Below are 25,647 nucleotides of genomic sequence, written 5' to 3' on the forward strand. Positions count from 1 at the left end.
ATAACAATTCGATTCGTATCGTGATTTTTGATCCACGTTTGATACGAACCTCGATTTTTTTGGAGGGGTCAGGCTAGACATTTCAATAGCCTACCTTAGAACACCAGAGGATTAATATATCTGTATTATTTTATATCCTGATATTAAAAGAGAGAATGCTGAATGTCTGATATTTATGACAGCATACTTTATACAGATTATTATAGCTTAGGCCTACTATTTCTATTACAACTCTACCACATTTAGCTGTCTGGTTGAAGCCTGGAAATATTGTACACAAAGAAGCATAGTTGGCTAGCTTATCATAGTCTACTGATTGGACTGTTCAGTTTCCTCATGTGTGTTTAAGGTAATACTCTTCTCATAGGGACAAGCCCTTTTGGGAAACATTAGTATTGAGATGATCACTCAACTTGAATGCAAGAGCTTTAACAAATATGTGCAGCATGCTAATGATGCTAAGCAGATTTAATAGTGTAATGATTGATGAGACAGCGTTGTCTAATCAAAAGCTTTATTAAAGGTCGGGAGCAGGGACATCAGCACAGAACATAACACACGCTAGGGAAGTCAAGAACACTCGCACCTTACACACATAGGGTTGGACGCAGCCGCACCATACAGGCACAAGCACACATAATAACAACCCCAAAGTTCTCCCAGAATCCCCAGCGCGAAACATTGTGGGAATCTCAAGCACAGTCCAGCACGCTGACGTTACACAGCTCCCCCAACAAGCCATTGCCATCCTCGGGACATTCAGTCCAGCAAAGTCTCTGGCACTGCCACACAGCAGGTGGGGTGCACACACCGCAAGAGCCCTACTCACCCAGGGGAACCACAACCACCAGCAGCCCAATGCGGGTAGTGCTGGCAGTCACCTGGCCTGTCGCCGCTCGTCCCCAGCTCCCTTCAGAGAATGCCCTCAGGTCGCACTTTCACAGTGTGCACCACCACGACGTTCCTCCAACACCTGGCGGGGCCTAGCCTCCACTGGCACAGACTCCCCACCACTGAACACCCTAACTGGCACCGCACCTCCAACGCTCTGCTCCATCGTCTCGCCAGTCGAGGCAGCAGACTCCAGCTCCATCGTAGCCGGACCACACTGCGCAATCAGGCTACAGCTACAGGACGTTGGCGTCCCTCCTCTGCTGCCTCGTCGCATAGCGGTCCTCCGCTGCTCCCGGCCGCTCCACTCTGCCACGGTTGTGCCAAGGCCTAGACCTTCTCTCTGGCTCGTGCCATCGGATTTCACACAACAAACTTTTTTTCCCCTTATTTTTCTAAAGAGCGCCGGCGAACAGGCCAACAAGAACAGGCGCCCGCACAACATGGTGCCTCCCACACGCACCCAAAGGCTTAGAGTTCCGTTTTTCAGAGGGCCCTTCCACCGGAGCTGCCCAACCGTCGTGCCTCAAACGGCTCCGCCAACCGTCCATCCTCAAGGCACCACCTCCTTGCCGCTTCACCTCTGCTCTGCTCCGCAGACAGGGCCACCGCCAACTCCGACCTAAAGCTGCCTGGCGGGGCCAGGGGCTCAAGGTCTTCTCACGGTGAAGTCAGCGCCCAGGTCGGCGTCACCACCTCATCTTCCAAGGCCGCTCTCCCGGTCGCGTGAAGCCCTTCTCCGCCATGTCCACTGCATTGAGATCCTAGCACTCCTCCTGTAGCCAGGCCCAGGCGACGGCTGGTCTCCTCCCGCGGCTTCTACTGAAGGCCTCTGTAAGCTTTTTAGTACCCCTTACAAGGGCTCTCTTCGGATCCTTTTGCTTGGACCTCCACCTTTCGGGCCCCTGGGCCCAGATGTATTAAGGGCCCCCCACTAATTGTCACATGTGGAAGGAGGGTTTGGGGGTCCTTCCTCAGAAATGTTTTAATTTGTTTGATGTGATTTCCTGTATACTGGTGCATTTTGGGGATGGACTAAATTCAATCAGATTCATACACCATACATCCTGATGTGTTGATATTGAGGCAATGATTTCATGCAAAGGCTTGGGCTTCAGAGTCATGAAGAGTCTGGAGAAGATGGCGACAGGACTACGGATGAGGACAGGAGGAGTAGTAGAGGCTAGTTCTTCCCTTTGTTAATCAATTGTGAGTCACAGCAGAGGGCCAGTGAATAGCTATTTCCAAAATTATTGTGGAATTCAGAAATAACTTGAAATTATTCCTGAACACTGAACATTTTTATCCTCCTAAAATCTGTCTAAATCGCCCCCAAAAACTCAGCAAAATCAGCTTAATGAGAGTAAGAACGTGACCAAACCATGTTTAAATAGTGATTTTGAGTCTTGAAAATGTCAGATATGGACTCAGCATCTCCAGTAACCCCTAAAAACATACTAACATTGTCCATTTTGGCCAAGCAGCTCCTATAATATGATCAATATGAGTGATTATGCTAATTTATGCTAATGAGCTTAATTACACAAATTGTCCAACATATGCAAATTAGCATCTGGCAGTTTCTGCATGCTGGGAACCCATACTATATATTTCTATCATAAAACTTTGGTGTACTCAACATTTCCGGGTTCACCTTTCTGTCAACTAGACTATCGATTGAACATACATTTGAGAATAGATTAATGACTAACTCTGATGGCAGGATTTATTTGAAATGATTTTACATTTTAAAATAGCCTTTTATTTATTTAAATAGCTGATTTGTGAAACATGGTTGTAATGATGGCTATGATTAGTGACATAATATGAAGTTGATGAAACCAGATGCAGAGAGTTTCCTGTTTTTGTTCAGACTCTCACGTCCCTCATATATATCCACAGGGATTCCCTATCATAAATCTATCAAAGAGAGACTGATATCACAGACTGGACTTTCCTCAGGTCTTGGTCCCATTTCATTTGATCGCTGGTTGATGCTGTATCTGTAGGCTACTCTAAAGTACTATACATTACAATTAGCCTCAGCAGCTTGTGTGCAGATGCCAAACCAAAACCGTTGATTCTCGGACTACTTTCAGTTAATGCTCTTCATAGTTGACTTCTGTGCATGCATATAGTGTTTATCTTCGCTTGAATATGTGTCAATAAATCTAAAGGCCTGGCGATCCCTTGTGCAGTGATTTCACTTTTCAAGCTTATTACAGTCTTGTAACTTTTTGCAAACCTATTTGTATTAGAATAATAAAATAATAATAAAATCATATCAATAGAATAATATTGTTAGTATAAAAAGTTTCAGATTCAGGTCAGGTCAAAGAAAAACAAACTGAAAACTTGACAGCCAATCCTATCTGATCATCTTATATTGATATTTCAGAATGGCTGAGTGTTACTCGCTTTTATCATCAGGAATTTAGAGACGTGTGGATCAAGAAGATAGACAGAGCAAGGTGTTTTCTGAACTAGATGTACCGCATAGCGGTACAAAATATGACCGCCGCTCAGTCCTGTACATCCGTTCCGCGAAAATAAATCACACTTCAATTTGTCTCCATATTTTACTCCATCCCCCACTCTTGAAACTTTTGTGTATGCTTGTTTGGCATGCCTGAGTGTGTGTGTGCGGCTGCACAGAAAGTACCCTACTGGTGCTGAAAAGGTGAATAGATTGTAGAATAGCCAAAGAAGATGTAGAATTGTTATAAAACCTTTAAAATCTCTAAACAATCACAAGTAGGGCAGTTCATCACAGTTCATCCATTGCAACTGGATTGATGAAAGGTCACTTACACCTGTAGGCTACATTGTATTTGGGAAAAGCAAAAGGTATCAGCATAATGTTATTTATTTATTTATTTATTTATTTTGTATGTATTTTTAAACAAAAACATCTCTGTCAGTTCCATGCCGTTTTCAACAGCTATCAAAAACAAAGGTCATTTTTGGATGGATGGATTTTTTGTGAATGTTTCTTCTTCTACATAAGATTTTAGTCATCTTTAGTTCATGTAATACTTTATTGTCAATGCACAAATTAAGTAACAGTAGTCTGAAACGTTATTGTTAATGCACAAATTAAGTAACAGTAGCCTAGTCTGAAACGAAATGCTGTTTTACATCTAACCAGTGGTGCAAATAACTGACATGTCCAAATGGGCCTTGATGAAATGCGTCGCTAGACTGTTCATACACATTTTAACGGGCCAAAGTTGAAGAGCTTTTGTCCGTTATTGTTCGTGCAAATATAGGCTGATTCATGTTCCCTTGCATTGTTTAACTGAGGTCCATGGCTAGTCTGGCTTTCATCAGACCAAGCTCAATCTTTTAAGAAATCAAAAAATAAATAGCGGGCAGATCAGGCTGGGTTCACCCAGCCTAGTCCATAGGCACCCGATATTGTTTAATTTTCCGATTGAGATATACACGCTCTGGCTATTCTAAATGCAAAAATGCATCAGGGAGTTATGACAAAACGGTAACTAACAAACTAGATCCTAATAGAAAGCTGTTAGCTTCCCTAAGCTACAGGTAGGATTATAAGGTAGGCCTATTTACAACATAAATTGTCAATAGGCTATGCTGGCGACACAAATAAAATCTCCTTTGGAAACCAATGGCTTACGCCTTACAGTATCAAGCGGACTTAAACTGTCATATCGTGGCGAAAAGTTGTAATAACATTCACGCAGCTCCATGAGTCAAGGAAAACGCGAATGAAGTAGCCACTTCTAAATGGGACCCACTACACAGTAGCTTAAGGTGTTTTGCTAAAGCAGCCATAATGAAATGAAGGTGTCATTGTTTGGATACTTCACACACACGTGCTTTTTAATTTCACAGACTACAACTACCAAGCTGTAATCAAAGCACATCGATTCCCCTCTCACACCCTGCACGCACTTAAAACAAAATAAACAGGCGTCTCAGTCTCACGCATGTATAGGCAAAACTGTATCAGACCGGTGTAACGTTTGTAAATCTTCCATTGCACAGAATGATTTTGTAGCACGTGCAATAAATGACAGTCGAAAGATACAAACAGTGCTGCTATACATTTGCTTGGTATAACCGCATTTATAGTTTTCTACAAATGCAATAAATCAAATGCCTCCATCACTCAACCAACGCTAACGGTAACATTACCTAGGTCCTTATTGATATTACAAGATTAACGTACCTGCAGTAAAAACCAAGCATGTCCGATAAACATCCTCAGATTTATTTCGGCTTCAAGAAGAAATGGGAATTACACTTCATGTTAACATCGTCGTATCCTTATTAGATGTTCGCTGCGGTAAATTACAGTCCTTGTATGAAGCGTCCATTGTTTTTTCCAACCCACTTTTAACTTCCAACAAAATTACGTCTCACTGCAACGATGCGCCATCTAGTGGACAAACGACTACTTCTCGCCAAATACTGAAAATGCAGCCATGATGATGATGATGAATATTTATTTTGGCTTTCTTTTAATCCTACTGATTTTCATTTTTTACCGGGGGGCAAATCACAAATGAGTGATTATGAGCCAGGTTGATGTGGGCCCTTGAGACCAACATACCATAAAAGATTCACAGAGAACTGTGTCTGCCCTACCCTCCTTTCGGGGGGTCCAGTCCAGCGGGGGGGCTGCAGATGAAAACGAAAAATGACGGTTCCATGCTATCCATGTGGGGGTACATGCCCACCAAGTTTTGTGTACCCCGGTCTTTCAGTGTCCCGGGAATCCTTGTTGGTGTACGTCACTAAATGTACACATAAATTATTTTATTGTAAGGCCCCCCATGAACGAAAGTACACAAAACTTGGCATGCATTCAGAGGGTGTCATAATGATCCTACACTTTTAATTTCGTGCAGTTTTGACCTTGTCAGCCAGAGATATTGAGATGAAAACACCTAATTTGTTGCTTTTTAATTTTTAACTAGGTGGCGCTATACATGAAATAAGTGGTAATGGGATGGGTTGACATGCCCCCTTAAGACCAACATACAAAAAAAAGGTGGACCTCCTAGGCCCTACGGTTCTCGAGATATTCACAGAAAACTGTCTCCGGCCACCTACAGGCCAGTTGGTGTATAGTAACATAAATTAATTTATTGTGTGGCCCCCCATGAACGGAATTCCACAAAACTTGGCGTGCATACAGAGGGTGTCATAATGATCCTACACTTCCAATTTCGTGCAGTTTTGACTATGTTAGGTCACAGATACCTTCAATTACACCACCTCATTTTTACTTTTTTGTGTTTAACTAGGTGGCGCTATACATGAAATGAGTGGTTATGGAATGGGTTGACATGGCCCCTTGAGATCAACATACAAAAAAAAATGGTCCTCCTAAACCCTACGGTTTTCGATATTCACAGAAAACTGTGTCTGCCCTACCCGCCTTTCGGGGGGTCCAATTCAGCGGGGGGGCTACAGATCAAAACGAAAAACGATGGTTCCATGCTATCCATGTGGGGTTACATGTCCACCAAGTTTCGTGTACCCCGGTCTTTCAGTGTCCCGGGAATCATTGACGGAAATTTGGGCATGCGAAAAAGAAAAAAAAGAAAAAAAAAAAAAAATCTGACTAAACCTATATGACCGCCGCTTCGCTGCGCGGCGGTCATAATAATAGGCCTACAGGTTGATTGCATGAGCCTCACTGAACTTGTGTTAGGCTACTGACTGTTTAGCCTGTCGTCCAATAAATATTAAGGCTTTAAACATCCACACTTTTGTAGCCTAGGCTTACTACATTTACATTCATTCATTTAGCAGACACTTTTATCCAAAGTGACTTACATATGTCAATTTTATTACAAGGTTCACTCGGGTTAATTGCCTTGATAAGGGCACAAGGATGCCCAATGTCTCAACGTCACAACTTATTGCCCAACGTCGATATACACTTTTGACAAGCTGTTTAATAACACATGCACACAAGGTTCAGCCTCTTGACCTATTTTCATGTCAATGCTGTAAAAGGCTTTTGTCCTCTGTTTGCAGTACAATGATGAGCATTTATGAACACATTTTGATATTCAAACCCAATAAAAACAGAAGTTGAGAGAAGGTGAAATTACAATCATGACATCTAGCTATTGTTCATTCTGAAAGAGAAAAAATATGATATTAATTGCAAACTAAATCATTCAGCAGAATATGCAGTTGGATATCTAAGCTAAGGCTAAACTAATCAGGTCAAGACTATAATAAAACAATTAAGGTCAACACATCACATGTCTGGCTTGTGAAAAGGTGATAAAACCAGATAAGGAAATAATATAAGCAGGGTGAACTGACACAGAGACAATTGCTATTCTTGCTGTCTGGTGGAGGATCCAAAATGATGAAACTGGCAATCCTTTTTCTAATGGTCTCAAGCTGCTATGCTGTTCCAAATGGTAATCCATGTTCTTTAGATGCAAATACATTATTTGGAAATTATAGAAAGTCTCTATAATATTCTTGTGTAACATTTACCTTAATAAATGCCTTGACTGTGGAGGTGTGGGGACACTTAAATGAAGTTTATGTTTTGGCTAAATGGTTTATAAATGATGCTGTGTTATGTTGCATCCAGACATGTCGGGGAAAGTAATCATCTTCCCAGCGGAAACCAACACTGCCCACGTGAAGGTGACCCCTGCAGTGGAAAAGATTTTCTTCTCCGTCACAGTGTGTTTGAGGTTCTTCTCCGACTACAACAAGGAACAGGCGCCGTTTTCTATATCCACTCCATCACATGCGGATGGCTTTGTATTCTTCAGAGGGGACGGAAGGTACAGGTTGTATATCGGTGACAAGGGTGTCATCTTCAACGGTCTGCCGACTGGGCTGAACGAGTGGAACTCTGTCTGTGTGACCTGGGACAGTGGTAACGGTCTAGCTCAGTTCTGGGTCAATGGGAAACCGAGTGCGAAAAAAGCACTTCAGGCTGGCGCATCCATTGCAGGAACCCCAAGCATCATGCTTGGGCAAGACCAAGACGCGTATGCGGGTGGATTTGATGTGCATGATGCATTCTATGGACACGTTACTGATGTTCACATGTGGGACAATGTGCTTTCTCCCGCCGAAATTGAGAACTATATGAAGTGTGTTATTTCAAGACCGGGTAATGTTGTTGACTGGAAAAATCTGGAGTATACCAAACATGGTTATGTGATTGTTGAGCCGAATCAAATCAATATCTGTCCCTAGAGGCAGAAATTGCCCTGGCCACTACACAGACTGTCATGATATGAAGAAACAAAATAAACAGAGTGTGATACAAAGACATTAATGATGGATCTGAAGAGAAGCCTAAACAAAGAGATGAAAAACATTCTCATGTGTTCTTACCATCTGCCCCTGTTTCTTCCAGTGTATAATCAGGATATTTGTCAGGGTAAATGGTATTACAAACATAAAGTTTAGGCCAAAGAAGTGTGCATTGATGTCATCTCACCTGACTAAAGGTTTTATAAACTGTTAATTTGTTTATCTTGCTTCCATATCACTTAACTGAAGCATCTGTGGTCCTCTGTAAAAGTGATATTTTGTGGTCATATAATTAATTGCACAAGACCAGTCACACCTACCAGGGCCAGTATAGCCTACTATACTGTAAAGGTGGGCTGGAAGAAATATTGGGTGGGCAACATAGCAAAGCGGTAGCCTGACGAGTCAGACCCACATTAAAATGTAGGGTCTGGGCACTCACCGTTCGCAGTGCTCAGTCCGAGGGGCGGGATAATCGGTTGTCTTTCAAATTCCCTCTGCACGCAATAGGACAGCGCTGAGTCCCATGCGTTTCCCACCAGCGGAGCTAGTTGGCTAGTTCACTTTTGCCAACTTAATAAAAGCTTAACTCGTGTCACACTGTTCGCCAACAGCAACATTATCTTATTTGTTTTCAAGTAGCAGGGAATTCAAGCCAAACCGTTGCAACTCTGCCATCAATCATTATGTTAAGCCCGCCTAACAAGTGTATACACAATTTGATTGGCCTGATAGAAGTTTAGTTTTTCGAGCTCACAAGCTAACGGAGAGTTGCTAGACTAGCCCTGGCAGCAAATGTAATTGCTGCCGCTAGGGTGCGTCTAGATTTCTAGGCTAGCAAAGCGGTGACATGGGATCAAAATTGACAAACACAAACAGCAGGTTGAGATGGGGCTTTAGGCCTACATGTGTCAGAGCTTGACAACTGTGAGGATGGATTTGCAGAAGCTTGGATTAACAGTTTGGCATTATAAGCAATTTGAAGCTCGAGACACACATCACTACATGACATTTTTGGACATCATCTGAGGTCAGGGGTATAGTGGTAAAATAAGAGGTGGGTAAACTATGAATTCTGTGATCACGGTAAGGTGGACTGCACCATGCAGTAGGCTATTGGATTTTAAAAAAAGGCATTCAGAACATGTTTGATGATAGGTTGTTGACCAATGTTTATAACAATACTAGCGATATTAAATGAGTGTCGATACATCGAAGTGTACATATTGTAAATGTGGATAATACAGTGTAATTTTTTTATGTTTAAAAATGCAATTGGTGAATTAACTCTTTTCGGAGGTGGATATAAACTAATAAGTGGTGGATAAACTGTATTTGTGAAATTTCAGAGGTGGATAAATTGTGTTTACTTGCATTTAGCCTCCACTACAGCCCTGTCTGAGGTGCATTTAAATTTGGCAAACAGTGGCAAATGTTCATGGCGAACATGTTTTCTCTGAACAATTAAATTTGAACGATTTGATGTAAACATAACAGTGGAGTTCTACATGTTATTGTTCATTGCACTCAACCAAGGCTACCCAGGCAACTACGTATGCAAAACTCTATATTCCAAATAACACATATAACAGTTTGCAATTATTTCCAACACTGCCTACACACAATTTCAAAGCTTTTTTTTTTCAAAAGTCTACACACAAATCCAACTACAGTAATTGTTCACACACTAATGCCTCATATCTCTCCTGCAAAATATAACACCAGAGTGGGTTAAAGCGGAGCTAGTAATCAAGGATCTTTGATAACACTGTCTTTCAGATAGGAAGATGTGTCTGTCCCACCTCTGGGCACAGTTACGTCCCAGCTGTAATGTAGCCACATTACACTTAACATCAACTCATCTACATCTAAACTGGGTTTGAGGCTGCACAATGCACAGATGCCCAACTGAAAAAAAACTGTCCATGGACAGACCACCCTCCAAAAATGTATTTTTAAAAAATCTTGCCGTAAAACCCATGGCTCTTCAAGGGCTCCATATGGCCCTGCCACCCACAACAGGTCCATATGAAGCCCTTGATGGTGCACAGGATGGTGCTCAATTTTTGAGCTACTTTTGCATCCCCTTGCAACAGTTCCTTCACAATGTTTTTGCATTTACTCGCAATAGGTCTAGTTTTGCATTCCATCACATTACCTGTGACTTTATGAGGGAATGCAAAACTATTTCAAAGGGACACAACCCTTGTGAGGGAATGCAGAAGTTTAAAAAAGACAAATCCCCTTTGCAATGGAAAAAATAAATTCCCCCCAATGTCCCCTTGGGGGCTCCATAAGTGATAGTGATGACATCAGAAAGAAAATGCTGCACTCTACCACTGCACTGTTCCACTGCAAAGCTAAAGGTCTACTTAACAGCCATCATGGCCAATCTGACTATCTGTGCTTGACGTCTTTTGCCAAGAGAGATCTCATAATGTCCCCTAACAGGGCTGGTGAACTGGGGATTTCAAAACAGTGATCTCATTGAGTCTCCAATACTGAAACTATCAAGCTCAGTTGTTTACATCACAGAACACCTCAAACACAAAATACAGGTAGGAAGAAATATGTAATGAATAGTTTATGTAGGTGTTAGGCTACTGAAGTGGATATTTCTCCTCCACAGTACGGAAACCTAATTTTGAGAAAACACCCTTTAAAGATTATAGTGAAAGGGAATACATTTTTTCAGCGGAAACCACTATTAACAGACAAGTCATTGATATTGAAATCTGTAAATAGACAATATGTACCCAAAACCATAATTCAGAAACTGGTGAAGAAGAGAAAGCCCAGTAGTCACTTTAATATGCAAAACAAGAAAGTAATAATGCTTTTTTTCTTCCTGGCTTACAAAAAAGTGTTATGGCACAACTTTAGAATTGGGCACAACTTTGGCCTTTAGGCCTAATCTCGAAAATATGTTCCACTCCATCTACATCAGACTTTTAGTAAATGATTCAGGATAGGAGGGTATTAGGACCAATAAAACTATGAGACATTTCTGTTGCAACAATTATTTTTGTCTTTTTGGACTAGATTGACTGGCCTAAAATCTGCGACATTACTACATAGGCCTATCGTGCGATATTGACGACAATGGAGGGCGCTATTGTATAACTACTGCGGCTCTGTGGCGTATTTGTAACTGTTGGTCGGTCATGAGAAAAAATTGATCCTTTGCACTTGCCGTATCATGGACAGCACGAATGTTGATCGCCCTGGAAGCAGACCGTACAACTAGTGTTGCTGTTTTCAGGCTTATTTATAGTTTAATTTAGAAATAGCTTAACATATCTCCGTGCAACAGAACCTATATTATGGAATTTAACAGTGTAGTTAAGCTCTACCGGCGGTAAAAGACGAATGCTCTTTAGCACAGGCTAGCCAACTACAGCTAGCTAACGTTAGTCGTTAAACCATTAGTTCGATGCCATTTGGTCAGTCTGTCATTTTTGTTTATAGTCACGGTTACATACTTATTGTGCAACAGTAATGTTAAAAGTCACGGTTCAGAACGCAGGACTATTTGTATTACTGTGGCTGCTCCTTGGAGATTTTGTTCAGGGGTGGTTTCAATACAACGTCAACACGCCACAGAACCGTCAGTCCGAGAAAAGTGCATCCGACAACGAAGAGCAAAGCTGTTTTTGCCAAGTAAGCTTTGCGCCAAACTCAGAACATGTGTCTGTATGTGTGCACTTGAACAGAATGTGTCAGAGGTTTTGTTATCAGAGGTTTAAAACAGGATGGGTGACTTGCTAGTCAGTGTTCTCGCATTTTCCACAGTCACCTTCATTTGACGTCATTTTTATAGTTTGGAAGTGGTATTTCGTGTTTTGACATGCATAGCTAGAGAATAATGAGAATTCTTCTAAAACAAAACCCTCGTTCGTCACTGAATTAGCATATAGTAACTGGTTACTAGCCGCAATCAGGATTATTAATTAAATGTTGGATATTGGCGTGGACGTTTAAGGCCAATCACGTTGAAATGTTTTGAAGTGTTTCAACTTCGAGCATATTCTCTCTCTTTGTCGCATGGAATTTTAGAACGACAGAGGCATACTTGGGTTGCTTAAACGTTTCAAAGTGGTTGAAGATTAATCTAGCCTAGCCGAAAAATGCTTAAATAAGTTGTCCTTAATGTTACAACAAGCAAGACATTAGACAGTTGTGTTGCTTCTATTATTTTGAGTATCACATTCAACGTAGACCGTGTCCGATTCTGAAATGATGTTGCCTAATGTTACGTAAAATATGTTATTGTAATATTCCCTCTAGTCTAATACTTGTTTGTCTTGTTCAATCACATATTTCAAACAGTTTAACACTGCGCACCCCTTACTGTTGTAAATCGTGGTGTAACCTGATTGGATAGACATAACATCGTATTAATCGTGTCAATGGGATATGTAGTTCTGTACAGTGAGACCAACCTCCCGAGGCTATGACAGTGTAAAAAACAAAAACTACAATTCACAGAGAACGGGGGAGGGGTCAGAACTTGTCTTCTACGAACGTGCACCTTTGTTTTGGAGGCGGTGCCTGCAGGGACAGAATGGGCACGAGGAAAAAGCAAGTGGCCCCAAAGTGACAGCTCATCCTCGCAGACCCCTGGCACGCTCTCACCCACGCAGCAAAGTCCCTTACTGGCATAATAATGCATCAACTGCTCATATAGCGACTTTGTCTTCGGGAGTTTGGTTTAGCAATGGCAGCACTTCAGAAGAAAGAGAGAGACTAGCAACAAAGTTCTGAAACTAATGAACTGAAGCCAGAAGAAGCGAAAGTTCCGTATTTACGACATGTCCGGAAATATTTGTAGCCCTTGGACAACATCGTTACTGCACATTCTTTATTTTGGATTACTGCATGCTAAGGTTGGGTTCACACTGGCAACACGAGCTCCTCTTAGTTCATAACGGTTATGTGTCTGTGATAACCAACCCATGTCATCATATTTTAAAGCGTTCCCTCGAGATGTCTCTAGATGTTAGTCTTGGATGTTGTGAGATTATATTCTTCGTATTTTCCTTTGACTTAAACCTAGCCTGGTCCTTTCGGGCTTTTTCATTTAACAGACCAGAAATTTTACTGTAGTCCACTTCATCGTTACCCTATGTCTCAGTAGTCATCTGAAGCCAGAGGGGACTGAAAAATAACTTTAAACCTAGACATGTTCACTTATTGATGTCACTTTGACTTAAACCTGTTTACTAATTTATTTATTTTACCTCCCGACCTGTTGGAATGATTTTAATTAAGGCTTAAATTATGTATGCTGTTGTCTGGTGTCCAGTGTCAGACTCAGTCCCTCCTAAAGCTTCCCAGCAGCTGTTAGTGTCTAATGCATATCTGAAGAACTGGTCAGGCTAAGGCTTTTGGCAGTTAATTTACCTTTACATTTACATCAATGTATGTAATAGACATTGTTTTCCCATTTGACTGACAACATTGCACAGATAGTGGTTAACACCCTAGACCAGTTTGTATCAATTACAGGAAGTGTTGAACAGACTGGATGTTTGAATGGCACTGAAAACAAATTAGCTATTTTTTGTTATTCTTTTCAAGCTTGTTACCTTCACTTGATATTAAAATTGAATCACTGGGTTATAGCTGAAAACAGGGCTTCTCCAGAACCATGATGTCAACGAGTTACCAGGTGGAGTGTAGCAACCACGTCTGTCATTGGTTTGGCTTCACATCACTTTGTTTCTATTCTATTAGGCTCATGTTATTTATGTTTTGTGATTGAGTAAAATATCACTGTATTCTACTTTTATATATCTTTTTTTATTTTGTCTTCCTCTGAGAAGTTTCTAGAACTGGTTCTGTAGAACCTTTGAAATGTAACACCTCAGTGTTCCTCTGTTCCTATTCATTCAGTTGACTGGTGTTCTGGACGACTGCTTTTGCGATGTCGAGAGCATCGATGTCTTCAACAACTTCAAGGTCTACCCCCTCATTAGGAAGCTCACAGAGAGAGACTTCTTCAGGTATTACAAGGTGAGTTTGCTTCTTTCTGCCTTGAATGACATCCAGATGGCTACCGAGATGTCATTCTAAAGCCACAGGATTTTGCAAATGGACTGTCTTAGCTTTTAAAATTTCGACCCAACAAGTTTGATATCCTCAAACCTCTTTCTAGAATTGTCAGCTTTATCTAAAATGACTCGGCTAGTTTCTGTTCCGGCACATTGCCCACTTGTACTCCTCTCGGTCAGCCAATGCAAATGAGTGTGGGTCAGTGTGTGTTCATTTGCATGTGCGGTTGACGTGTAACTTTGGGGAGCGTGTGGTGTGGGCTAGGCGTTTTCCAAGGGTGTCCTAGGCGTTTTCCAAGGGTGTCCTAGTCATTGTCCAAGGCATAATCCGAGGATGTCCTAGGCGTTGTCCAAGGGATAATCTGTGTTGTCCAAGGATGCAGCCTAAAAAAACGAATGAAACTCAGCTAGACAATACTGCAGTTCCCTGTAGTGTCCGTTGTATAGGTGTTTCCTTTGTGTAAACCAGGAGCCAAACCAAAACGCAGGATTTGGTTAAACCACCAGCCCTCCCCGCCTCGAGAGACACAGGTGTTTGAATGTTAACAAATCAACAATGCCACAAACAATAGTTCGGTTGTCTGTCGTAGTCAGTCACAAGGCTAGCAGGGCCTTAGTTGACATCTGCTTACCATTTGAATTTCACGTAAATCCCGACCTTAGAACACTTGAATTTATAATGTTGTGTTACCAACTTTTCAACATTTCAAGGACACACCCAAATATGTTGCCTACAGAACTTCTGAGAGTCCTTTCATCGATATGTGGTCAGTCTTGGTAAGGACTGACAAGCACACCTGTCATTCTCACTAGCTCTCCATATTGGTCCCTCATTATACAGTTTTGTGCTTTGGGTTGAGCATCCTGGGGGGGGAAAGCAGCTCTTACTGCAGCCACAAATACAAATGTGGCTGTAAGGAAAAGGTATTTATAAACATATCCTGAATCCATTGGTCATTTACAACACCTGCAAAATAAATCTGGTAAAGAGCTGACTTATATGTTTTAAGGTAAAACATGCATTTGTTCTGTGTTACTGTGTATGTGTGAATGAATACATTATCACATTTACTAATAAATAATGAGACCTCCCATATGGGTTGGCTTTATGGTTCCCTCGGTCTGCTGGGCTGTCTTTAATCACTGCAAGTTTATTGGTTGTTACCTAGTGAGTTTGCTTGTTTTGGACCAAAAAAAACTCCTTCCGGCCCATTGCTTTAAATTAACAACCAGTCATGCATAACAGGACCTCTCACAAGTGTTGAGACGAGAGGGGGAGGGGGGCGGACGGGGGAGGCTGATGTGGCAGTATTTTTTCATTTCTTTTTTTTTTTTTTTTTTCATTGACGTGGCAGAGGACAGGATAGAGCTGTTACGTCTCTTGAGTGTGATAGGGGGCACGGAAGCCACCCCAGGAAGCGTGTAATGAGTTTCTCTCAGAGAGAGAAAGGCTGAACCACCATTTTGAAACCAGGGCTGTGTGTAGAGGTCGGCTGATCTGTTTTTCTTAGTCGTTACTTGCCCCTCTGCCTCTCTCTCTCTCTCTCTCTCTCTCTCTCTCTCTCTCTCTCTCACACACACACAAACACAAACACACACACACATAAATGAACAAGAAAATAAACTCTAAAGCTGTGATCAAAAGCAGGCCCTGACAGTGCATCTGATTGTGGGTCGCATAAGTGAGCTGATTGAGAAAGCTGGGTGCCTAAAAGACTTAGTTATGAATGTAGCTATTTTGTAAGAGCCTCAGTGACGGTGTGCGTGTGTGCGTGTGTGTGTGTGTGCGTGTGTGTGCGTGTGTGTGTGCGTGTGCGTGTGTGTGCGTGCGTGCGTGTGTGTGTGTGCGTGTGCTTTTTTACACACTGCTTGTCCCCCCCCCCCCCCCCCCCCCCCCCCCCCCCCCACAGGTGAACCTGAGGCGGTCCGTGCCCCTTCTGGGTGGACGATGGCCACTGCTCCATCAAAGACTGCCACGTGGAGCCCTGCCCGGAGGTAAGTCCCCACTCACACCCCATCACCTAGAGTTTTATTTTTATTAAGGATGCGCATCAAAGGAGAGACCGCATGACTTCACCTAAAGATCCACCAGCTGCTCTAACTAGACAAGGAAATACACATTTGTTAGCGCTGCAAAACCATACTGTCCCCTCTTAGCCCTAAACACATAGTCACATACAGATATACACAGGGACAGCACAGGAACAGAATGAAATAACAACAGTCATCTCATCAATGTCGAAGAACACAAAACAAAAAAGATCAGGACATAAGTTACTTATAAATGTAAAAATCCAAAGTTCTGAATCCAATACCTCAACACCTACGCACACTCTTACAGAAGTATACCAATACATTCGACCTGTAAATTATCAATAGGTCACAAGAACCATATAAGCCCAGTCCTATGTTCTGAGTAATGCCCAAATGCTGGCTTTGTTAGCTGTACCACGTGTTCCAAGTGCACTCACATTGCTCCCTTTGCAAAACTCTCACCGGACTGAAGTGTTTCTTGGCCCAGTCAACACACACACACACACACACACACATACACCCATGAGACTAGTTATGAGACTAGGCGGGGGAGTCTGTGGGGAGGTAGAGAGGAGATTTCGGGGGGCCTCAGGAGGCCTGGAGGTGGCGATGGTGATGAGCAACTCCTGTTTCTGTCTCCCCTACAGAGCAAGATCCCTGTGGGAATCAAGTCGGGCAACTACAACAAGGTAAGGACCTCAGCCGGCAGGGTAGGGTTTAGGAAAAGGTCCCAGGGTCTGGGACCCTGACATAAGTGATGGGCAAAGTCAGTCAACAAGCAGAGTGTCGTATGGTGTGTGTTGCTGACCCACCAATGTCCTGTGCATGAACTGAAGCGATCATACGATATGTGTGTGTGTGTGTGTGTGTGTGTGTGTGTGTGTGTGTGTGTGTGTGGGTTTGCATAGTTATGTTAGTTTAAGTTAGACTCACTATGAAAATGAGAGCCCTTGGTCTCTAAGAATGTGCAACTGTTCCTGGTTCCTGTTTCCTGTCAGCGGTTTCACTCTCATTAAAGTATATTCAGTACTTACAGTACACTACTACTGCGACAGCGGTTCGTTCTAACGACAAAAATAATTAGACAAAAAAATTCACTGAGATTTACAAACTTCATATAAGGCCTTGCGCATACTTCCTTACACTTTCTTAAATATGACATTTTAAATACTGTTTTTTTGTGAATATATAGTCCTGTAGATCCTGGGTGAATGGACATTTTTCCCTCTACATGTAGTGAAAGTGGAAAATAAAGAGACTAGGAGCCAGTGGAAGAGCCACAGCTGCAGTTTCTTTCTTCCCTCGGTATAGATCAGTGGTCCCCAAACAGTCTACCTTAGTTGAATATTCCATTACATTTAATCATAGGCTACTGCAATTTAATACCATTGCTAGCTGTGTTTATGTAGCCACCATGCCATATCAGTGTAAAATGTAGCTTAAATGAAATAATACTAATAAAAAGACTGTTTCTTTGCATACATAGCTCAAGTTGTGAACAAGCAATATCCTACAAATAATTTGAAGTTATCAAACTATGACAGTTTTATGAAGTGCTGGCAAACACATCTGAAATGACCACCATTGTAACTTTCACTCACCTGATGAGAACTTTGAACTCTGAACATTTGAACGTGTGAATAAAAAATAGAAATAATTATCCCAGAAAGTCCCAGAAATATGACTTGAATAGAAGTTAGTTATTAACAAATAATTGATAAACGTTTAGAATACTTTGAGCACTGATGCAGTCAGCATAGGCCTCTTACATTGTTTGCAGGTGGGCCTACATTTCATTCCGTTTTGATGGCAAATGTGAAACAGCGCCATAACAACCACCAGTGGACAAAAGGAGTATTACATGTGTACTGTTAAGACTTGCCATAGAGAATGAATGGGGAAATTACAGAGGTTATAGTTTGATGATGTCGTACTCCCGTGCGGGCCAGATGCTATATACCACGGACATGGGGGGCCACCCAAAATGAGTTGGCGGGCCGTAGTTTGGGGACCACTGTTATAGATGCTGTGCTAATGTATTCATTCATAGGTTTATAGGTTCAGGCATATCAGGCCTTAATACCTCAATGCAGAAAGATCCCAGCCATAGTAACATGCGTATGTGTTCTACCCATAGTTGTTTTATGCAGGTGCAAGTTTGAAACGATACAGTTCCTCTTTTTCCTCTAAAAAAACATGCGGTGCGACCATTACATCTTACAGACACACACAGCTTTGTCGTCAACCAAGGTGTCCTCATAAGGGCCTTAGTAGTCAAGACACGAGTGTTTTCTGCATGTGTGGGTGTATGTGTTGTTCCATGTGGTACACAGAGAGAGAGACCGAGAGAGAGGGGGAGGGAGGGAGGAGGGGGTTTGGCAGGTCTCTCGCTTATGAAGTGGAGTGGTTGGGACAGAAATAGCTAGAGTGTGTGTGTGTGTGTGGACTGCTTTTGGCTTTTGTTTGCTTTAGCCCAGGCTGCTGTGGCTAATGGAGCTTATGCTGCCCCCCCCCCCCCCCCCCCCCTTCCTTTCTAGAACATTCTCTTAGGCCTGCTGGGCCCTCAGACATGAGCATATGAGCCTTTGTCTGAAGTCTGACGTTTCCGTTTCTCGTTCTCTCTCTTATCTCTCATTCAATCTTTTTTTTTTAACCTCCTCTTTCAAGATTTGTTGTGCACTCTCTTTCTCTCTCTCTCCCCCTCTCTCTCTCCCTCTCCCTCTTCCATACCTCCGTCACTCCAATTTTCCCACCATTTCACCGTTGCATTCTCTCTCTCTTTTTGTTTCTCTCCTCTCTTCTCATCCCCTCCCTCTCTACCTCCCCTCCTGTTGAAGTTGGCAGTGGTGAGTTGCAGGCTAGCCTACTCCTTCTCTGTCTATCCCTTCCTCCCTCTCTTCTCTTCTTACCTGCACTCTATCCTTCATCCTCTCCGTGCTCTTCCCTCTACTCTTCTTTTCCTCCCTCCTGTAAAAGAGGGTAGTGGGGTGAGCAGCAGGCCAGCTTGGCAGGGCACCTCAACCCCTAACTATTGTTGATTCTCTCTTTCTCTCTCTCTCTCTCTCTCTTTTTGTCTTTCTTTCTCTCTCTTATTCTCTCTCTTCCATACATTCTTTCTCTCTCTCTCTCTCGCTTATTCTCTCTCTTCCATACATTTTCTCACTTTTGGTTCCCTCCATCCTTGACTCACTTTCTCTCTCACTAACTCTTAATTTTTTTCTGATCTCTTTCTGCTCTCCTCTCCTCTCCACTTCTCTGCTCTCTCCTCTCCTCTCCTCTCCCCTCCTCTCCTCTCCTCTCCTCTCCTCTCCTCTCCTCTGCCCTCTCCTCTGCCCTCTCCTCTCCTCTCCTCTCCTCTCCTCTCCACTTCTCTCCTCTCCTCTGCCCTCTCCTCTCCTCTGCCCTCTCCTCTGCCCTCTCCTCTGCCCTCTCCTCTCCTCTCCTCTGCCCTCTCCTCTTCCCTCTCCTCTCCTCTCCTCTCCTCTCCTCTGCCCTCTCCTCTCCTCTCCTCTGCCCTCTCCTCTCCTCTGCCTCTCCTCTCCTCTCCTCTCCTCTCCTCTCCTCTGCCCTCTTCTCTCCTCTCCTCTCGTCTCCACTTCTCTGCTCTCTGCTCTCTACCTTCTCCTCTCCTCTCCTCTCCTCTGCCCTCTCCTCTCCTCTGCCCTCTCCTCTCCTCTCCTCTGCCCTCTCCTCTGCCCTCTCCTCTGCCCTCTCCTCTCCTCTCCTCTCCTCTCCTCTGCCCTCTCCTCTCCTCTGCCCTCTCCTCTGCCCTCTCCTCTCCTCTCCTCTGCCCTCTCCTCTTCCCTCTCCTCTCCTCTCCTCTCCTCTCCTCTGCCCTCTCCTCTCCTCTCCTCTGCCCTCTCCTCTCCTCTGCCCTCTCCTCTCCTCTCCTCTCCTCTCCTCTCCTCTGCCCTCTCCTCTCCTCTTCTCTGCCCTCTCCTCTGCCCTCTCCTCTCCACTTCTCCTCTCCTCTCCTCTCCACTTCTCTGCTCTCTCCTTTCCTCTCCTTTCTGCTGTCTCTCCCTGCTCTCTCTTCTCTCTCCCTGCTCCCTCTTCTCTTTCCTCACACACTCTCTCTCTCTCTCTCTCCTCTCATCTCTCCTCTCTCTCTCCTCCTCTCTCTGCTCTCTCTCCTCTCCTTCCCTCCTGTGGTGAGTGCGAGGGAGGCTGTTTTTTGGCTGGGCTCCCTGTGTTTGCTGCGAACATGGTTGGGACATCAGGAACATCTGATTGCTTGCAAGGTCGCGGCGTCCACTGCCATGCTGTTCGTACACACGTCAGCACTTGTCCACCACCTCGCAGCACTCTTCTTATCTGGGGACACCGCACATGTATTGCAAAGGTTTTGTTGGAGTGTAGGCACTTAACCTGAGATAGTCTATTGGTTTACACTTCCAGGGGGCCACACAATGTGATAAGGTACATATTTACGTTTATTTAGCTGACCGGTTTACTGTATTTGTGGTTTGATCACCTATAGTGCAGCCCCAATCAACAAGCCGAGTTAGGAACAGAAATGTATGTATGTTTTATTCAGAATGTGTAATGCAATGTTTACTTCTAGCTGAGCTGACACAATAGGGTGATGGGGATATAAAAGGCATGTGTTGTTAAAATAAATGGTTACACTTTACTTGACAGTGTCGACATAAGATTGACATAACACTGTCACAAATGTGTCATAAACGTTTATGACATAACGCTTCTGTTATTAAGTGAAGCGTTTTTTGTCATAAATTAGGGTTAGGATTAGTGTTAGAGGTTAGGATTAGGGTTAGGTTTCATGTGTCATGACGGTGTCAAGTAAAGTGTTACCAATTAAATTAGGTAGGTTAAGTTAGATTAGTTTGTGGGAGCTTAAATCTTTAGTTTAGTTTCATTATATCTGTAGAGATATAGGCTACTATCTGTATATTTTGAGAGACAGAGAGAGACAGGAAGAAAGACCGAGACAGACAGAGAGAGTAGCAGCAGAGGAACTTGGCACTGCAGACCAAAAATAGACTCTTTTTTTTTCCCCAGTCCCCTGCCTTCTCTCTCTCTCTCTCTCCCTCTCTCTCTGATGTAGTGTGTGACCTTTCTCTTTCTTCTCTTGTTAGTAAGTATAAGAATATCATTGGTGTGAACATTGGTCTGTTTTTTTCCCCCGAGTAACATTGGGTTCCCTCTGATCCAGCTACAAAGTGTGTGTGTCTGTATGTGTGACTGTGTCTGAGAGAGAAAGAGAGAGTGTGTGGGTGTATGCGTGTGTGTGTGTGCGCCCCTGCATCTCTGTGTGCAAGCGTGTGTAATATACTTATGTAAACTTGACTCATTTGGTGGTGAGGCCATCCCACCTGCTTGCGCGCTCCCTGCCTGTGCTGTAGCCTCAGGCCTGTGACCCATATCCTACCGCTAACACACAACTCAGACTGCTGAGCCCTAGCTAGTCACTGGATGACTGCACACACCTCCACAAGCGCCTACCGGTTAGATGCGGGATCTGATTATCTTAGTCGTACCTGTTGAACCTACGTAGTTTATAGTTATAGCAAAAAATGAAATCTAACCAAGTGTTACTAATCTTGTCTTATCAAGACAAATTTGCTCAACGCACTGGCAGACAAATTTGCTTGTTTTCAGGATGAGACCTTAAGATAGGTCAAACTCTTAAAATGATTTTATGGAAAAGCGCTACTCTTTATACTAAAAACAATACCAACTAGATATTTTAATCTTCATATAAGAATAATAACCCATTTTATTAGATAAGCAGCTTTTGCAGTGTAGCTGTTGGTGTAACATTATTTAAAGCCTGTTAAATACCTCATTGTATTGCAGTGTATTCATAAACAAGGATTATGTATAGGAGAATGGCTGACTCGGTGTCTTTGTGCTCTTTGTGTTGTTTTTTGTTTGTTTGTAAACTCAGCGTGTTGCTATACTTATTGTTGTCTGTCTCATCCTAACATTTTGTCTACCGGTATTTATTGTGTTCTTGTATTTTATGTATTTTAATTATTGTATGTCATGCACATTGAGACCAAAGCAAATTCCTTGTAAATATGTGAAACCCTACTTGGCAATAAACCTGATTCTGATTCTGAGGTGAACCAGACTTTCCCCAAATGCTGTGTGATCAGCTAAACTCTTACCTTCCCTCCTTTTTCTCCCTTTGGCTTCTCCGTTTCTTGGTTTCTTCCGACTCTTCCGACTCTTCCGACTCTTCCTTCGACGGGGCAGTACTCCAAGGCCTTGAACGCCGTGGAGGACATTACAGAGTGTGAGCAGATTCAGAATCTGGGCGCCATCAACAGTACACTCAGGTAAAGATCACCACATCTCACACTTTAACTCCCAAGAGTCCAGAGCATTTCTCCAATCTTTAGCATTTAGCATCAGCAGTTCACCAGCCTTTAGCTTCACATGCCTCTCACTGAATCAGACATCAACACGTTACACATTTCGAACACTACATTTGTGTTATGGTGTTAATCTGGTGTTAAAGACTTTTTTTGTCTTGTGACCAACACCTGCTTGGGGCAGAAAGCTATTTTGATTTTTAAAGTTGATGATGAACAAGGCAACCTTTTGAGCAGTGTTGCTGGGCTGTGTTCCATCCTGTGTATTATTATTCTGGCATGTTCCCATCGACCTTGGGCAACAATTTATTTCCTGGAAAATTCTGGCAAATTGTCATGATCATCCAATCAGAACACTCGATGGAACTGTTAAGTGGTTGCCTAGCAACATTGCTCTAAAACTTTGCCCGTGTATCATCGTATTTTGTTTTCTGCAGAGCCATCAGCTCTGTGTGTTTTAGGGTGAGTAAACACGTAGAGAGGAGGAGTGATTGGAATTTGAGTGGGTTGAGTAGCCTGGGATTATTCAGACTTGTAAGGACATTAGCAAAACAAACAGCACAGGAGCAAAATATACAAAAAAGAATGGCCCATGCTGTGTCAAAATGACTGCTCTGGGAACAGCAAGGTGCAAAGACACATCAGCAGCGTCAGGGGAAGCTACTGCTTCATTATCAGTAGTGTCAAGCTCATCTTTCTTCCCATATGGAAGGGTTACATTCATGGATGCTCATGTTTATACGACCACTGTCACATACCGAAACACAGAAAAAATAATAATAAATGACTGTGTATTTTGAATGGCATTATGCATTTTAGTGGGACTTTTCTGTATCAATTTACAATGCATTGATTAGTAGGGATTACTGACCTTTTCCCACAAGGGTGTGTGTATATGTATATACTCTGTGTGTGTGTGTGTGTGCGTGTGTACACAAATCAATACTGCTCAGTTTTTTAATTGGTTTTCTAGTGTCTCTATTTGTCTCCCAGTTTTGTCTGATTGGTTGTTCCGTCTCATTTCTTCTCGTCTCATCTTGTCTTTGTAGCAACCAGAGCAAAGAGGCGTTTGCAGACTGGGCTCGCCATGACGACGCCCAAGACCACTTCTGTGAGCTGGACGGTGAGTGTGCTTCATGACATGACAAGAGGACAATTTCACACGGACATTAGCAAACGATGTGGTGTGTGACATTTGCTGTGTAACTATACTGGCTATTTTGCAAGTGCATACTTGCTCTTCATTCCCCTGTCTTCTGCTTTCTAACTTAATCCCCCCGCCCCTCTCTCCTCCAGATGAGACGGCTCCAGAGTCAGAGTATGTGGATCTGATGTTGAACCCAGAGCGCTACACGGGCTACAAGGGCCCCTCAGCCTGGAGGGTGTGGAACAGCATCTATGAGGAGAACTGCTTCAAGTATGAAAATACACACACACACACTCACTCACACACATTCGTTTGTATGCACACACACAGATACCTACAAACCCACACACATGCAGGCAGGAATACACACACACACACACACACCAGTGTTTCCCATACATTGACTTATTTGCCAATATACAATCTCCCCCACTGATAATGAGACAACTCCCTTCCCCTGGACAATTCCAACACTGGACTATTTGAACTTTCTGTGACTAAATCACGATTAATGCATTATCATACCGGATACGTAATCACCCCACCTCTTGTAACTTTCACTTCAGGTGCTTTAAACAACATGTCCTATTCCCTACACCTGACTATCATATGCATTTGTCATGTATACAGACCTTACTGTCCTGTATTGACCCTAGGCAGATGGGTCAGGCCCTTGAGTCGTGGATCTGCTCGAGGTTTCTTCCTATATGTATCTCCAATTCTAGGGAGTTTTTCCCCCCTGTTACCCATGGGCCTCTCTCTTTCTTTTCTTTTCTTCCTTTCTTTCCTTTTTCTCTGATTGCCTACATTCTGTAAAGCGCCATGATACATGTGTAATGTTTTGGCGCTCTATAAGCACAATAGATTGAAATTGAATTTGTGGCGGCCCACCACAATATCAACATTGACCACCACACAATGATTTTCCAGGTTGTACTACATTGTGCTTAACTCATTGAATGCCAAGCTGTTTTCGGAAGCTTTGTCCTAGAGTGCCAGCAATCTAGATCATTGTTGATGATTTTTGTACAGCCACAGCATATTCTGTGTTATAGCTATGAACACATACAATGGCTCGTTTGAAAGGTGAGACTAAAAGGTAAGCTCTCAGTGGGTGCAAACCGTGTATTTCTACACGCCTCTGTTCCTGAGAAATCCCAAGCTAAACAGTGGCTAGTTTTCATCAAAATCACTGTTTTTTTTCTAGAAATGGAGATATAACGTCTTTCATGAAATATGAAGTGTTGCCTGTAAAGTTTCTGGGAAGTGACCTGGCGAGACTGCCACCTAGTGATAGACCCACGAAAATGGCCTGGTTTTGAGCTGACGTGCATGCGTCACTGATTCGACCCAAAGCGGCAACCGAGTTATGATAAAATGTCCAGATGCGTTTTCAATCGTCATATATTTCATTTCCATTCATCACAGAGTTCCCAAAATCACATATAAGGTGTGTTAGAGTGGCTAGTTTCGTAATTTAAAAAAGTTTTTATGTTTTTGGCACTCAACGCATGGGAAGGAAAAACGTAATATTACGTTTTTGGCACTCAATGAGTTAAAGCTGGTTAGCATCATAACCACGCTGTGCTAATTTGTTAAAAACTGTTGCATTCAAGTTAATTCCGCAAACCTATCACCACAAATGGAATTCATTTCTGTGGGAAACACTGCACACACACCACTTCCTCATGCATGCATATTTTAGTTCTCTTGTTCCTGTTTTACTGTTTGTATCTCTCTGGTTTTTGTCTTTGTGATATTGGCTCACACAAGCCATAAATCACACTTCTCCCATATCAACACACACGCACACACACACACAATGTTATCACCTTCTTGAGTGGGATTTTGTTTTCTATTTCGGCAGGCCCAGATCAGTGTACCGGCCTTTAAACCCCCTGGCTCC

General features: G+C 42.9%; 2 protein-coding genes across 2 annotated transcripts in view; both read left to right on the forward strand.

Annotated features, from left to right (window-relative positions):
- Positions 1-7,249: 7,249 nt before the first annotated feature.
- On the forward strand, positions 7,250-8,582 carry LOC121718342 (serum amyloid P-component-like). The gene is made up of 2 exons (XM_042103362.1): positions 7,250-7,307; positions 7,487-8,582. The coding sequence occupies exons 1-2, from the start codon at positions 7,250-7,252 to the stop codon at positions 8,104-8,106; spliced, it is 678 nt and encodes a 225-aa protein (XP_041959296.1). The 3' UTR covers positions 8,107-8,582.
- A 2,758-nt stretch (positions 8,583-11,340) lies between these two features.
- Positions 11,341-25,647, forward strand: part of ero1b (endoplasmic reticulum oxidoreductase 1 beta) — a 21,661-nt gene continuing 7,354 nt past the window's right edge. Inside the window, 9 exon segments of the mRNA XM_042102700.1 lie at positions 11,341-11,826; positions 14,062-14,181; positions 16,130-16,142; positions 16,144-16,214; positions 16,901-16,942; positions 22,476-22,558; positions 23,644-23,717; positions 23,891-24,011; positions 25,609-25,642. Coding sequence (XP_041958634.1) covers positions 11,665-11,826; positions 14,062-14,181; positions 16,130-16,142; positions 16,144-16,214; positions 16,901-16,942; positions 22,476-22,558; positions 23,644-23,717; positions 23,891-24,011; positions 25,609-25,642 — 720 coding nt within the window. The 5' untranslated portion in view covers positions 11,341-11,664.

The sequence above is a fragment of the Alosa sapidissima genome, chromosome 9 (genome assembly GCF_018492685.1).
Source record: "Alosa sapidissima isolate fAloSap1 chromosome 9, fAloSap1.pri, whole genome shotgun sequence".
NCBI classification, from domain to species: Eukaryota; Metazoa; Chordata; class Actinopteri; order Clupeiformes; family Clupeidae; genus Alosa; species Alosa sapidissima.

What these genes read in the sequence shown, in the direction of transcription:
- LOC121718342 (XM_042103362.1), top strand. Translation starts at nt 7,250, where the DNA reads ATGATGAAACTGGCAATCCTTTTTCTAATGGTCTCAAGCTGCTATGCT. An exon ending in CTGCTATGCTGTTCCAAATG is followed by an intron (nt 7,308 to 7,486) that starts GTAATCCATGTT and finishes TGTTGCATCCAG; the next exon opens with ACATGTCGGGGAAAGTAATC.